At 46.7% G+C, this 14,182-nt stretch overlaps 1 protein-coding gene and 1 non-coding gene across 2 annotated transcripts; both read left to right on the forward strand.

Moving 5' to 3' along the window:
- The first annotated feature begins 2,437 nt into the window (after positions 1-2,437).
- On the forward strand, positions 2,438-7,985 carry LOC118621122 (HLA class II histocompatibility antigen, DQ alpha 1 chain-like). Its single transcript, XM_036248415.1, has 5 exons — positions 2,438-2,572; positions 6,193-6,441; positions 6,871-7,152; positions 7,357-7,530; positions 7,700-7,985. Exons 1-4 carry the CDS (start codon positions 2,491-2,493, stop codon positions 7,509-7,511), a joined length of 768 nt encoding a protein of 255 aa, XP_036104308.1. The 5' UTR covers positions 2,438-2,490; the 3' UTR covers positions 7,512-7,530; positions 7,700-7,985.
- Positions 7,986-9,490: 1,505 nt separating this feature from the next.
- Positions 9,491-9,597, forward strand: LOC118622065. Its single transcript, XR_004957903.1, has one exon. It is a non-coding gene; the product is annotated as a U6 spliceosomal RNA (small nuclear RNA).
- The last annotated feature ends 4,585 nt before the right edge of the window (positions 9,598-14,182 follow it).

A 14,182-nucleotide genomic window follows, 5' to 3' on the forward strand; every position in this document is an offset into this window, starting at 1 on the left:
AACCTCTTGATTCACAGCGGCAGAGGCTAAAAAGAACAATGAGGCCACCTATAGGGTCAAATGTCTGTCCTAATGATTCCAGGGCACTGGGTTCTGAATCCACACGAAGGACTCTGGCTTGCCCTTGTCACATTTCATCTCTGCCACCATCAGCTGTGAACCAGACACATTCCTTCGCCCCCCTGAGCTCCCAGGTCCTCCTGGGGAAATGGACTGATGCTACAGCAGGAGAAGTCTATTAACGAGCCCTAGGAATCCGCTCCAAGTGCGGTCTGTGTCCTCACAGCAACCTAAGGAGGTGCTGTCAGTGGCCAGCCAAAGGCCACCGGGAGCACACCTGCGGATGAACAAGTTGAGGAGATTGTTCCTGCGACAGGGAAGAAAATTCCCTGTCTGGGAACTGGGAGGCATCTCAGTAAGAGGGTGTTGGAACCAAAGTAGCAGAATCAGCAGGAGATGCCTGAGCAGAGAATTTGTGCAAGGAATCAGTTTACACAGTTGTGGGGAACCAGGCCAGTCGAGATCCACAGGGCGGAACTGTCAGGAGGGGCAGCTGGAACTCCCAGCACAGCCTGAAGCTGCGCCGGAACTGGAACCCACCCCCTCAGGGAACCTCAGCTCTGCGCCCGAGACTAACTAATTGGACCGGCTCACTCGGGTTATTCAGGATGACCGGTATTTCTCAGTCAACAGGTCAGGACTTTAATCACATCTACAAAATATCAGTGTTTGACTCAATAACTGGGGACTATAACCTAGCTGACACACAAAACTGATCATTAGACCTTGCCGGTGTGGGCCTGTGGTTAGAGCACTGGCCCTTGGAATGAAGGGACATGGGTTTGATTCCCAGCCCTGATTGGGGAACGTGCAGGAGGCAACCAATTGATTTGTCTCTCTCACTCTGTCTCTCTCCCTCCGCCCCCCTTTCACTGTCTTTAAAAATCAATGGAAAAAAAATGTCCTCAGGTAAGTATTAACAACAACAAAAAATAATTGGGTATGTTAATGAACTTACCTGGAAGGAAGGAGACAGCGCTGAGCCAAAGCTCTAATTGGACAAGAAGCCTCAGTCATTCACGTTATGGGGGAGAGACGTGTGCGTGGTCATTTTCGTGGCTCAGACAAGGTTCATGCTTGGTCTGTGTTGAGCTGTGGATGCTGAGTGGCCTTGTTTTCTGTGGTGACCGCCGTGGTCACAGAGTGGCTGTCCGATACTCTGTCCTATTAAATTGCTAATGTTCAGCAGGAAAACACCAGAACAGCTGTGAGTCCCGGGCCAGCTCCTGGCGACCCCAGGCCTGGTTAAAGCACCAGGAAGCTCCCTACTGCAGGGCCTTCTGTCCCCCATTTTCACAGCACTGTCACTGTGAGGCAGGACATGGCGCTGAGAGCTGAGGGCCATCTGACATGGGCAGGGTGGTTGACTCGGACTGGAACCCCCATTAACTTGTTGCTTCCAAGACACAGAAAATAAATTCTTCTGAGACGAAGAAAGTGTCCTTCTAATGACTGCCTGTGATGGCCTGTGACCTTGGCTCATTCTCTGGATCCTCGTAAACACATGGAATGTTCATGTGACAGGACTGAATATGAAAAGGTTCAGCAAATTAAGGGAAAGAAACCCATTTTCTAAGTCACAGCAATTCCCTCGTTCCACCCTCAACATTCTACTTGACATTATTAAACTTAAAAAAACCAAAAAATTCACGGAGGGAGCCGGCAGAGCTTCCTTGGCTATGATCAGTGTCCGGGGTGCCCTTCCAGGTCCATCGGCAGCGCTGACCGCAGCCTGCGGAGCCCCGGGCGCGGACTCTCAGCAGGAGGCGGGGCGCCCACTGCCCCCAGCACGAGCTCCGTCCTCCTGCGCCCGGCAAACCCTGGAGCTGTCCAGAGCACGAGAAGGAACTTTCCAGCAGGATTTATGTACGAGGAAAGGCCAAGCACGCCTTGGCTACCACCAGCAGAGACCCCCTGGTGTGAGAGGGTCCCCTAAAATGTAGAGGAGTCCATGTGCATTGTGGGAGCCAAAGGAAAGACCCCTGACCACACATGGAGACCAGGGAATGGGGAGGGCGCTGGGCGGAGGGAGGAGGATCCGCCTGGAGAAACCTTGGCGGCTGTAACCCAGAACATCCCGAGGGACACAGGTTAGTGACACCTCAGCTCTCGCGTGGCTGCTCAGAATCCCCACCGCTCTCCCACCAGCAGGCGCACAGGACAGGAGACCCTGATTCACGCCTCCCCCCGGTGGAGAGCATCCCTTGGCCCCTCCAGCGGGGCTGCGTCACCGGGAAGTCCCCATCCCGCCGGCCTCCCAGCACAAGCTCTTCAGCTGGCAACTGCGGTGTCATCACAGAGGCTTTCTCTGATTGGCCAGAACCGGATGGGGAGGGTTGGGTTTGGGTGATTTCAGGTCATTCTCTGCTGGGTCCTCACCATTGCTCTACAACTCAGAACAGCACCTGCTGGGACCACCTTGAGAAGAGGATGATCCTAAACAGAGCTGGGATCTGGGGGGCCCTCGCCCTAACCGCCATCATGAGTCGCTGTGGAGGTGAAGACATTGTGGGTGAGTTCACCGCTGAGCCCTGTGGGGACAAGACGTGGGAAACAGAATCGGAGGGTAAACAGGTAGAGACTGGCATAGACATGGTAGAGATTCCTCACAGACTTTCTCAGTATTAAGTAGATCCAACTATTATGGTCCTTCCTCGTTTCTGAAGCCAGAGTCCGGACCTATGCTCTTTTCCACCCGCCACCCCGGACTCATCCCGGTTCTGACCCTGGACCTGGGTGCGGCTGCAGTGCTCTGTGGGTGACAGCCTCGCAGAGCAGGGCCTGGTGCTCACCAGTGGATGTTTTGTTACTAAAATCCATGAACTACTGCTCCCAAGTTTTTCTGAACAATTTTGGAATTTTTAAATATATTCATCCTGTAGTTTATGTTGGGGCAAAGAGTTTCATGAGTTATGTGTACTGTGTGGACATGAAGAAGGGTTCCTTGCTTTGTCTGTGATTTGCGTACATTTGCACGCTGGGAACTGGCGCGGGTGGGGGTGCAGCACCAGGGAATGCCTTAGACGGCCATTCTCACGCGGTCCTCACGTAATCTCAGTGACAGTACGTGTCAGCTCACAGAGATCAAGGGAAACAGGAATGTACACATGCTCCCCAAGTAATGACGACACATGCATGCCAATAGTGTTTTTGTTTTAAAATTATTACTATTACAGGTATAGCTGTACAATTTTTTTTTAGGAAAGTAGGGGATGTCTTAATTTTTATTTTAAAACTGAGAACTTTGTGATGAAAACTAGGTGAGTTAAATTATATTAGCTCAGAAGGCCTGCCCTCTCCCCATCTACAGGAAGTTCTGTAAGGGGAGGCTGGGTAAGCAGGGTCATGATTTGGTGCCCGGGGCCCCTCCCCCTGTGCTGTTCACCTCTTCCCCCTCTCTTCCTGCGTGCCTTTGTCCTCCTTCCTGCAGGGTCCACCCCTGGCTCTCTTCCCTGTTGGCTTATTGGCCTGAAGAGTGGGTTTGTAAAAGCAAAGTAGAAAAGCCACACAGTTCAAAGGGGAAGAGAAACGGAGGTGAATCTTCAAGGGCTTATTAAGCAGGGCTGCGCCATCCTTGGTTTGGTAGTGAGCGCTTCTCCTGGTCCTGCAGGGCAAGGCCACACTTCCCTGTCAGAGTCGCTCCAGGAGCCCTGCTAAGGCTCCAAGTCCCATCAACCACGGGGGCACCGGGCCGGGTGCCTTCGAACCTGTGGGGTCGCAGGAACATGTTTTACTTTCTTTTAGAATTAGAAGGAAAAATGAATTTTTAGGGTAGAAGAAACTGTTTTAATTTAGCATGGATTATAATCTGGATTATATTTGTCTTTCTACCAGTATGGTCCTAAAATGTGACTTTTTAATATTTTTATGGAAAATAAAGTCCCCACCTAAGTAGTAGTGCTTGGGGCTCACAAATCATAATGCAGCAGGGTCACCGCTGAGTCTAACTCCCACAGGGTTCTGCCACCTTTTGTTATAATGTGTCAGCGAGATAACCAGAGACGCACAGCCAAATTGTAAAGGAGCGCTTTATTCTGGCCCGCGGACTGAGGAGGGCCTAGTCTCCCCTCAGATCAGCAGCCCCGATACTTCTTGCTAGTCCGATCTTTTCCCCCCTTCCTCAGGGGACTGGTACAATAGTGGGCGTGACAGTGATTACAGAAGGTCAAAATTAGCATTATTCACCGGGCTCACAAATGCCTGCAAATACCAATACTGGAAACTGCAAATGCCTCCCAACACGTGGGGCAACTATAATCTTAGGCAAAATTCCTTTACTTCTGGGGGTAATTAACCTACTATTGGAAAAATATCGAGGAAGGTCCACTGATGATAAAAATGGAGTCATTTAGTCGCCTCAGCCAAGAGGCCGACATAAGAATGGAATCCAGTCGCCTCAGCCTCGGGCCCAGGTCACTTTGTGCCTGTGAGTCTTCCCCAAAGTCTGCCGTCCTGGGGAACGCAGCTGACCCTGGATGCACAGTGTGAACACCCGAGCTCAGTGCCGGGTGTTCCCACACGCTGCCCGCCCCAGGGGTGCTGGGTGGGCCATGCAGACAGCCTGGTGCCCGGAGCAGGCCCCTGCTGAGCAGGACAGTGGGCCAGAGGCTGAAGCTGTGAAGGGAGCCCGTCCAGCTGCCCCGCAGCGAGGCTGTCCCAGCAGCGGTGTGCCTGCCGCCGGGGCCCTGCAGATGCAGGAGCAGACACACATCCCTGTGAAAATGGAGTCGAGAAGATTCACTACAAGGACTGGGAGCCTTCAAGGGGGCCTTTGAAGTGACCAAGGGGGTGGTGCTGGGTGGGGTGAGGATAAACGTGCAGAGAAGGATGTAGCCTGGAGGGTTGGAGATCCTAACGTGCTCAAAAGTACACTTACTGAGAGGACTTAGCGAGGGAGTTGGTAACTAAGCAGGAAGTTCCAGAGTTGGAACTCCAGGGTTGGAGGTGTCCAGGAAATCCTACAAAATAATTTTAGGGAGAAAAACAGACCCTTATAAAGACCAAGGAACATGAAAGGGTGGTGTCATTTGGTTTGATTGGCAGATGAGGTATTTGTGGGGGACACAGCACAGTACCCCACTTCGGCCCCTCACACACCTGACTCTCCCTGTTCAACAAGCTCCTTGGTGGCAGAAACCAGGCAGGATCCGGGTTTTACTCCTGGGTCCTCACAAGGTCTGAGGCCTTGTTGACGCTCAGGAAGGAGGGGAGGGGGGGAGAGGAAACGGGAAAAGCCCAGACAAGTGCCCATCAGGCGCCCTGGGTGGAGCTGCGCGGGCTGCCTCTGCTCTGGGCCGCAGGTCACTGTCCATTCCGGCGGGGCCAGACTTTACCTTGACTCCTCCGCACGTGTCCCTGCTGAGTCTGAAAAGGAGAAGTTTAGTAATGCCCTTCAAGAAAAACAAGAGGAGTGGGAAAGAACAGAAATGCAAAATCTAATAAAGTTTTTATTTTTTATTGTAGAGGAAATCAGATGTTTTCCTCTAAGGATCACCACTGTTACAGAAGCAGAAACCTTAGAAACATTGCTTACTTTTTATGTATTTTGTAGTATTGTCACTGTCCTTATCATACCCTTTGTTATATTCTAAAATAGTTAAAGGAAACTTTTAAAATAATAATCTCATATGTGCTTTAACTTGGTTTAAAAATAAAAGAAGGAAGGAGTCCATGTATACAAAATGTTGTTCTGAGCCAGTCCTGAGGCAGAGGACCCACAATGAATGTGTTATTAACTGATGAAGAAATTAAGTGAGAGAGAAAACATATGAAGCAGAGGGAGGTGACCTGAGTCTCTGGGACAGAAAGCTAATGCCATGGTCATTCGTTCCATTTCATCCTGTGACAGTGTTCATGGTAAGCCCACGGGGCCAGGCGCCGAGCGGGCCGCAGGGACAGCAGTCAACAAGCCCGTGGAGCCTGCTCTTGTGCAGCGGTGTTGGTGTGGGAAGGCAGGCTGCATGCCCACAGGACAGCCACGGGGACCGGGTGGCCACTGGCGTTGTGTCTGCAGACTCTGCCCAAGGTGGAGCCCACAGTGTGTGAAAGTCAGTTTCTCTGTCACTTGGTTTAACAAGGTCTTTTTCTCTCCCTGTGTTTCCCACCTCCCTGCCCTCCACCCTCCCTCATCAGCTGACCACATTGGCAGCTATGGCGCAGAATTCTACCAGTCCTATGGTTCCTCTGGGCAGTACACCTTTGAGTTTGATGGCGACGAGGAGTTCCACGTGGACTTGGAGAAGAAGGAGACTGTGTGGCGGCTGCCTGGGCTTAGCGCATTTGGAGGGTTTGACCCACAGTTTGCACTGACAAACATTGCTACAGAAAAACACGACATGGACACCCTGCCTAAACTCTTCAACTTTACCTCTGCTGTCAATGGTGTGTATCCACCAATCTGTCTTGACTAAATCTACCCCTCAGAGCAGGCCCCACTCCCTTCTTCCCTCAGGTAGAACCTTCACTACTCAATAAAACTCTCTCCTTTCCAAGGAGTCCCCAGATCTTCTCAAGGTAATTGCTGAACCCTCATTTTCTCCTTTTTTACGAATCACATACTCCCATGTATTATAAAGATCCTTGCTCCCATATTGTAATCCTCAGATCCTGCAAGGACTGCTCCCACAGACACCCTAACTTAGCAGCAGACCCACAGAGGGCACAGGATGGCGAGCAGGCAGTCACAGCAGGAGGGAAACCAGCTGATCCACTAACCGATGGGGAAAGGGGGGGAGGCCCCTCCAGGTGCCATGGGGACCTCAGGGCAGAGCTACTCGAGATGCTAATGCTAGTGCTGTTTCCTTACCGTAGAGGTTCCTGAGGTGACCGTGTTCCCCAAGTCTCCCGTGATGCTGGGTGAGCCCAACACCCTCATCTGTGCCGTAGACAACATCTTCCCTCCTGTGATCAACATCACATGGCTGAGCAATGGGCACGCAGTCACAGAGGGTGTTTTTGAAACCAGCTTCCTCACCAAAAGTGATCATTCCTTCCTCAAGTTCAGTTACCTCACCTTCCTCCCGTCCGCTGAGGACGTTTACGACTGCAAGGTGGAGCACTGGGGCCTGGACCAGCCGCTGCTGAAGCACTGGGGTGCGTGTGAGCTCCGCTCCGGGCCTTCTTTAATCCGGCAGGTCAGAGCGTCCTGCCTGTGACCCCGAACTCCCATGAACCTGAAACTAACACTTCAAGGATGTCCCATGAGAGACTGCACTCTCTCCCAGCCCCTCCCCACCCCGCCCATGTACACGCACAGGAGCTCTGTACGCTGACCCCACCCCACCCTCCCGTTCACAGAGCCCGAGATTCCGGCCCCCACGTCAGAGCTGACGGAGACTGTGGTCTGCGCGCTGGGGCTGGCCGTGGGCCTCGTGGGCATCGTGGTGGGCACCGTCCTCATCACCCAGGGCCTGCGCCCAGGTGGCACCTCCAGACCCCAAGGGCCCTTGTAAGTCACACTCGGAAGGAAAGGTGAGGATACAGATGTGTTGCAGCTGGGACCTGGAGACACAGCACAGGAGGAAGGAAAGTGGGAAGAGATTGTGGCCCCACTTGTGGCTGAAGGGTGATGGGAAACAGCGAGAAGGTAGCACGGGAGCCTCCTGAGACCTATGGACCTCATGGCCTCCTGTTATTGCAGGTGCCCTGCCCACCCTCAAGAGCAGAAGCCTGGACGTGCGGTGACCTAGCACTATCCGGTGGCCAAGTCCATCACATTCCTTCTCTCCTCCAGTGCCCCTCCTGTCATCTCTTCTCTGGGACGTAAGGTGCTGTATCGGCTCAGAGCTCACACACCCCTTGGGATTCTCCCTCTCACCTCCTGATACTTTTCCCCTCCTCCGTCCTTACCTACTATGGAAATTCCTGGGCCAGGCCATAGCTACCTAATTCCTTGTTACCCTAATCTGCGGTCTCCATGGAAACAATAAATCTCCGTATGAGGTTTTTATTGAATGGACTCCCCTCTTTCACCTCAGGGCTGACTAGGACATGGCCAAGAATGGCAAACCTTACACCTCAGGCCCCTTTGATCTTATCTCCCAGATCACCTTTCATGCCCAGTAACACAGGAGCAGCCAAACGCAGCCTGGTAATATCTTAGATGGTTAAGATGTCTCTTCATTCGGTTCCCACCCTTGGCCCCTCCCACTCACCCCCAGTTCAGGCATCAGTAAGGATCATACACCCTCTGCCCTCGGTGGAGATTTGTTACAGCAGAAATACAAAACCGAGAAGGGAGCCCGTGCTTATTGTAATACAGCCTTTAAAAGTTACACCAGAAAAGTAAGTTAGGGGAAAGGAAATTTGAATTTCAAAAGTACCAAAAGTCAACATTTTGGTACCAGCAAGTAAAAAAGTTTCCCAAAACTTTAAATTTGTAAGAAATGAATGATAATATTGGAAGCTCTCCTGTCTTCTCTTCACCCCTGAGGTCAGAATGCTCCAGGCAGAGGTGGAAGTGGGTCAGGAGAGCATTAGAGCAGACAGTAGTGCAGGTACCCGAGGACCGAACACTTTGTCCTTACTGGGGTAGTGGCAGACGGAGAGGGTGGGGTAGGAACCGCAGGCACACTTCGGGGCCCTGGATCACAGGGGCAGCTTGCCTCTCCCCCTGGGTGAAGTCCTGCCGGGTAACCACGTGGGTTTTCCTGTGCCACCCTGGCGTGTCCAGGACGGGGTGACGATGGCTGCAGGGTGGTTGGGGCAGTGAGCCCAGTCAGGCTCACTAAGCGCCATGTGTCCCTGTGAGCCCTGGGGGCCGCAGAACAGCCCACTGTCCCCAGCCCTGTTCTCCTCCTCTCCGGGCTACGGAGAGCACGGCCTGTGAGGGACATCACCGGAGGTATACAACACAGTTGGGATCATGCAGCTGTGGGTGCAGATCCTCCCCTAGATTCGCTGTCTCCAGGGGAAACCCTCCAGGGTGAAGGATCACTGGGGGATGCGCTGGCTCTCTGGGGGTGTCCAACACTTCACTCTGCGAGGGGATGTGGCCTGACTGGGAGTCATTGCGCCTTTGAAGTTGTCCTCAGCCCGTCGCCTCAGCTTTCTGCTCTGCAGTCCCCGATCCGCACGTGCACCCAGGACGCCATCGCGGGGGAGCTGCCGAAGGCTGAGGCTGCCCTGTCCGTACCACTGGCCTCAGGGAGCTCCAGTGTAACGGGGGAGTGGGGGGGCAAATATTGACATAATGAATGATACAGCATCGTTTAGTACAAAGCAACTTAAATCCAAATCCAGGACTCTGTACCTTATAGCTAGTATTTTAAACTCTGTTACACTGGGGTTAAGTATCTAACATTCTGAGCCATGTTTTTCTCAACCACAGTGCTGTAATAATACTTCGCATAGTTATTGACAGAATTTGCATATTCTTGATATATAGGAGTGCCTTAAAGATAGTATACAAATATGTAAGAAAACATCGCTAGTGCACACTCCAGCAGCTCCTGTTAGAAAGTTGGAACGATCCAGAGAAGATCAACATGGCCCCTGCCCAAGGATGACATGCACATTTGTGAAGTATTCCATAAATTTTTTATATAAATGTCTAACCACTGTACTATATACCTAAAGCTAATATAAAATAATAATGAATTTCAACTGTAATTGAAAAATAAAAATTTTAAAAAGAAAAATTTTAGTAGTTACATGCATAATTAATTTATTAAAAACAATGAATCATATTATTTGAAAAGCACTTTTGTTTTTTGAGCTTTTCAATGATAAAGGAGATTCAAATGTGGAGTTATGCATAAATTTCTTTTCATACATTAACTGGAGAATTTTTTTATTTTTTCCTCTTTAGAAAGAGGCTGAGATCAGGTTAGGCTGAGAGAACAGGTGGGGTATAGTAGTCAGTGACATATTATTGGTAAAGAGGTTGCTAAGAGAACTAGAGCAAAACGTTGTAACATATGACTTTAGGTTTTTACTGTCTAATAAATTATATGTTGTTTCCTTATGGCCCATAAAATTTTAGTCAAATATGTTATATGCAACAGATTTTTATGCATGTCTACTTTCAGGAGGAGGTGGGAAAGACAATGAGAAAAAGCTACCTGAGATCGAAGTAAGAGAATAGTGAAGAATGCAGACTAAAATTAGTACATGGGGGAATCTGAACCAGAGAGGATCATGGTAATGTAAGTAACAGAGCAGAGCATTCTTAGGGCAGTGAAAATACTCTGTATACTATAATGGTAGACACATGTCATTATACCTTTGCCCAAACCTATCTAATGTGCAACACCAAGAGTGAACTCTAATGTAAATCATAGACTCTGGGTGATAATGATGTGTCAGTGTATGTTCATCAGTTGTAACAATGTACCCCTCTGATAGGAAATGTCACTAATGGAGGAGGCTGTGCACGTGAGGGCAGGGTGTACACAGGAAATCTTGTACCTTCTGCTCAATTATGCTGTGACGCTAAAATTACTCTAAAATAAAATGCATTAGCAGAGTGGCGCAGCGGAAGCGTGCTGGACCTATAATATAAAATGCATTAAAAAAAGAAAACAAAACATCAATAATTACAATCCCAAATGTATAAAATAAAAATATTAGTAAGAGAAAAAAACATAGGTGACCTGCAAATGCACAAATATGCAGAGAAGAGTTTTAAATTTCAATGATTCATGAGGTAAAAACTCAACATTATGCAGGTAGTGTGTGTGTGTGTGTGTGTGTGTGTGTGTATGTGTGTATTACTGTAATATAAAAGTTATATTGAATGTCAATATGACCCGTGTCCCAGAAATATACAAATGCTGCCCTACTCAGACTCCTTCCCCATAAAGTACTGAGAAAAGCATAGTTATTGTTCTTTGTATTGTTAGAGGGATTCATTTATAAAGTATACGTATAATTTTAAAATAGTAAAATCAGTTCTAAAACAAGAGCAATCATTTCTTTTTATCAGCTAAAAATTAAAAAGAGGATCACCACATAACATTACTATAAATATGCTTGGAAATCAGTCCTTATGATTTTGAATTATGTGATTCTTGAAAATTATTTAAGTTATTTTAATTATTTCGAATTGTGTGCATAAAGTATGGCTCTATTAATATTTACTATTTAAACGTCACATAATTTGTCTGGCTGGTGTGACACAATGGATTGAACTTTGTCCCGTGGACTAAGAGGTCCTGGTTCGATTGCTGGTCAGGGCACATGCCAGGTTGAAGACTTGATTCCCCATTGGGGGCCGTGCAGGAGGCAACTGATCAATGATTCTCTCACAATGATGTTTCTCTCCCTAAAAAATCAATAAAAACATAAAAAATAAAATAAAAATAAAAGTCATATAATTTAAAAATTACATAAAATATATCAGATTTGCACTTATCACATAAAAACTAGGGATTTTGAAGGATTACATTTTGTCTTACATAGCACGCATTTCACACACAGCTTGGCATATAGTAAGCAGTCAAAATGTGTTATAATTGGTGTTAGTGTTATTTTCTGGATCCCAGGACACAATCTCATAGTAAATGACATCACAGGGATGTAACCAACAAAATCCAGAGTAGGGGATGTTCTACTAGGCAAATAATTGTTTCTTCAGCAAATAGCTTGCAAGGAAAATAGAGACCAGAAAGACCATGCATTTAAAAAAAACAAAAAACTAAAAACTAAAGAAACATATCAATTAAATGCTAGGCTTTGTTTGGATTCATTCAAACAAAAAACCTTACAAAATTTTTGTCAGACAGTCAGAGAAATTGAACACTTACTGTGTTAGGGGATTATTTATCTAATTTTAGGTGTGGTAATGACATTGTTGCTATGTTTCTAAAAAGCCATTCTATTGTAGATCTTCAAAATAAAATATTTATGAGCAAAATATGGTGTTATCTTTGAAATAACCCAGTGAGCATATAAGATTAAGTAGTGGGCATACAGAATTGCCCTTGAATTGATCATCATTAAACCTGGACTGCTGATACCCAGCACTATTATCTCTACAACTTTATATAGTTGAATTTTTCATAATACAAGAAAAAATTAAGTATTCCAAGAAAGCCAAAATATAGGCAGAGGAGCATTCTATAGGAAGATATGTTGGTTTTGAAAGTTTTTCTAATTTTTATCATACTTAGGAGACCCTGAGTAACCAAATTCTGCTGTAGACCATAGAACTTCTCAGAAATGTAACCCTAAACAATGTCATGCTGCCCTGGCCAGTGTGGTTCAGTTGATTGGAGCACCATCCCATGCACCAAAAGGTTGCGGGTTTGATTCCCAGTAAGGGCACATGCCTAGGTGACAGGTTTGATCCCCAGCCTCGTTTGGGCATGTGCAGGAAGCAACTGACCAATGTTTCTCACATCAACGTTTTTCTCCCTCCCTCTCTCCCTCCCCCTTCTTCTCTCTAAAAATCAAAAAAAATAAAAGAATGTATCTTTTACAAGGAATAATAACAAAGAAAAGCAAAGTAACATTCTCTTTATTATTGGCTGGAATAAGTCCCAAACTGTGTCAATATATTCACTAACTCAATTCATAATGCAAAAATGGTCACTGAGTAGCAGTGTTGTGATACATACCATACTATATGTTCTGAGTATATTAACATCATGTGAAAACAAATGCATTCATATGATGGTCTTCACAAAACTTACACTACCATGGGGAAATATACATATATTAAATAATTTGAGAAACATAGAATTACAAACTCTAAAGAATTTATAAAGGTAAGGAAGAAGGTAATGTGAGAGAGCATTGTACAAGAACCAAATATGATATGGTGGAGTTTAGAGGAGGCTTGAAAAAATGTTTGTTGAAATAAAATAAGATGGTGTCTCGTATCTAATGAACAAGGTTGAGGAAGGAAGAGCAAATATTTGAGAAAATCTTGCAATATGAAAAGGAAGACTAGAATAAAATAAAATTAAAATTATCATTGATTTATTTAGTAGAGAACATTTACGTAAGAGCAAACAAGATACTTAGAATCCTTAGTAACAAAGATATTGCCTCTACTGCTCACTTTGCAAAGCTAATCCCTGAAGATGCTTAGATGCTACCATTTCAATTTCTGCCAATGCAGATTCAGTCTCATTTATTTTTGATCCTAGGAAAGAAAGCTTAAGATCCTGCAAAAGACCAGTAGTCATAGAATAAAAATATTTCATAAACAGATTTGGAAAAGTTAGTTATACATGTAAGATAAAGGGTCTCATGACTCTCTATATATGGATTTTTATTTGGGAAAAACTGATGGTTGTTTTTATTTATTTTCAATAAAATATCCTGAGTACATATTCTTATATATTTATCATCAAAATTAGTTTATGCTTTTTAAAAATCATGAATCTGCCCGCCCCCTCTCCCTCGCCCTCTCTTGCGGGTCGGGGTTACAAGGCGGCCACTGCGGCAAAGCGAGAGCCTCGGAGACGCCGCTGCCGCCAGCACAGCCGGAGACCTGAGCCGACACTAGGGGCTGTCCGCGGGCCCCTCACTCCCTGACGAGTCGGAGGAGTCCGGTTGTATCAGAGTAAGATGGACGGTAGCTTTGATTGTGATTGTGGTGAGCTGGAGCCACCTGATCACTAACAAAAGACATCTTCTGTTAAACAACAGCTGCCAGGGCTTCCCGTTGAAATATACAGCAACAAAGGAAGAAAAGAAGCAAAACGGAAATAGTGCTTACCAGCACCTTAGACGCTGCTCAGAGTCCAACACTGAATGCATCTGCACTGTGAGGAGAATGTTCATAGATGCCTGTTGTGTGCATATTTATTCACATTTTTGTTAAATGTTAAATTGTTTAGCACAGTAAAGCTGAGTGCATAGTATGTCATTTCATTCCGTTTGAGTTTCTCGAGTGTTTTCTTTAAATGTCTGCAGAGTTGCTGCCCCTTTCTTAAATTATGAGTACTGCAATCTTTTTAATTCTCAATATGAGGAGAGCTTTTTGAGCATTAAATCTGAGGGGAACTCAATGAGCCTGGTTGGCATATGCAATAAACATCAAGAAACCATCTTGCTGTGGAAGCAAAATTGTTTTCTCTCTTTTTGGAAGATCCTTCCTTTTGATGCCAGTTTTCTTTCTTGTTTACACAAGTTCAACAATTCAAAAGGAAAAGGCAGTAGTAAGGGTTTCAAA

This window comes from Molossus molossus, unplaced genomic scaffold (genome assembly GCF_014108415.1).
Source record: "Molossus molossus isolate mMolMol1 unplaced genomic scaffold, mMolMol1.p scaffold_m16_p_8, whole genome shotgun sequence".
Classification (NCBI taxonomy): domain Eukaryota; kingdom Metazoa; phylum Chordata; class Mammalia; order Chiroptera; family Molossidae; genus Molossus; species Molossus molossus.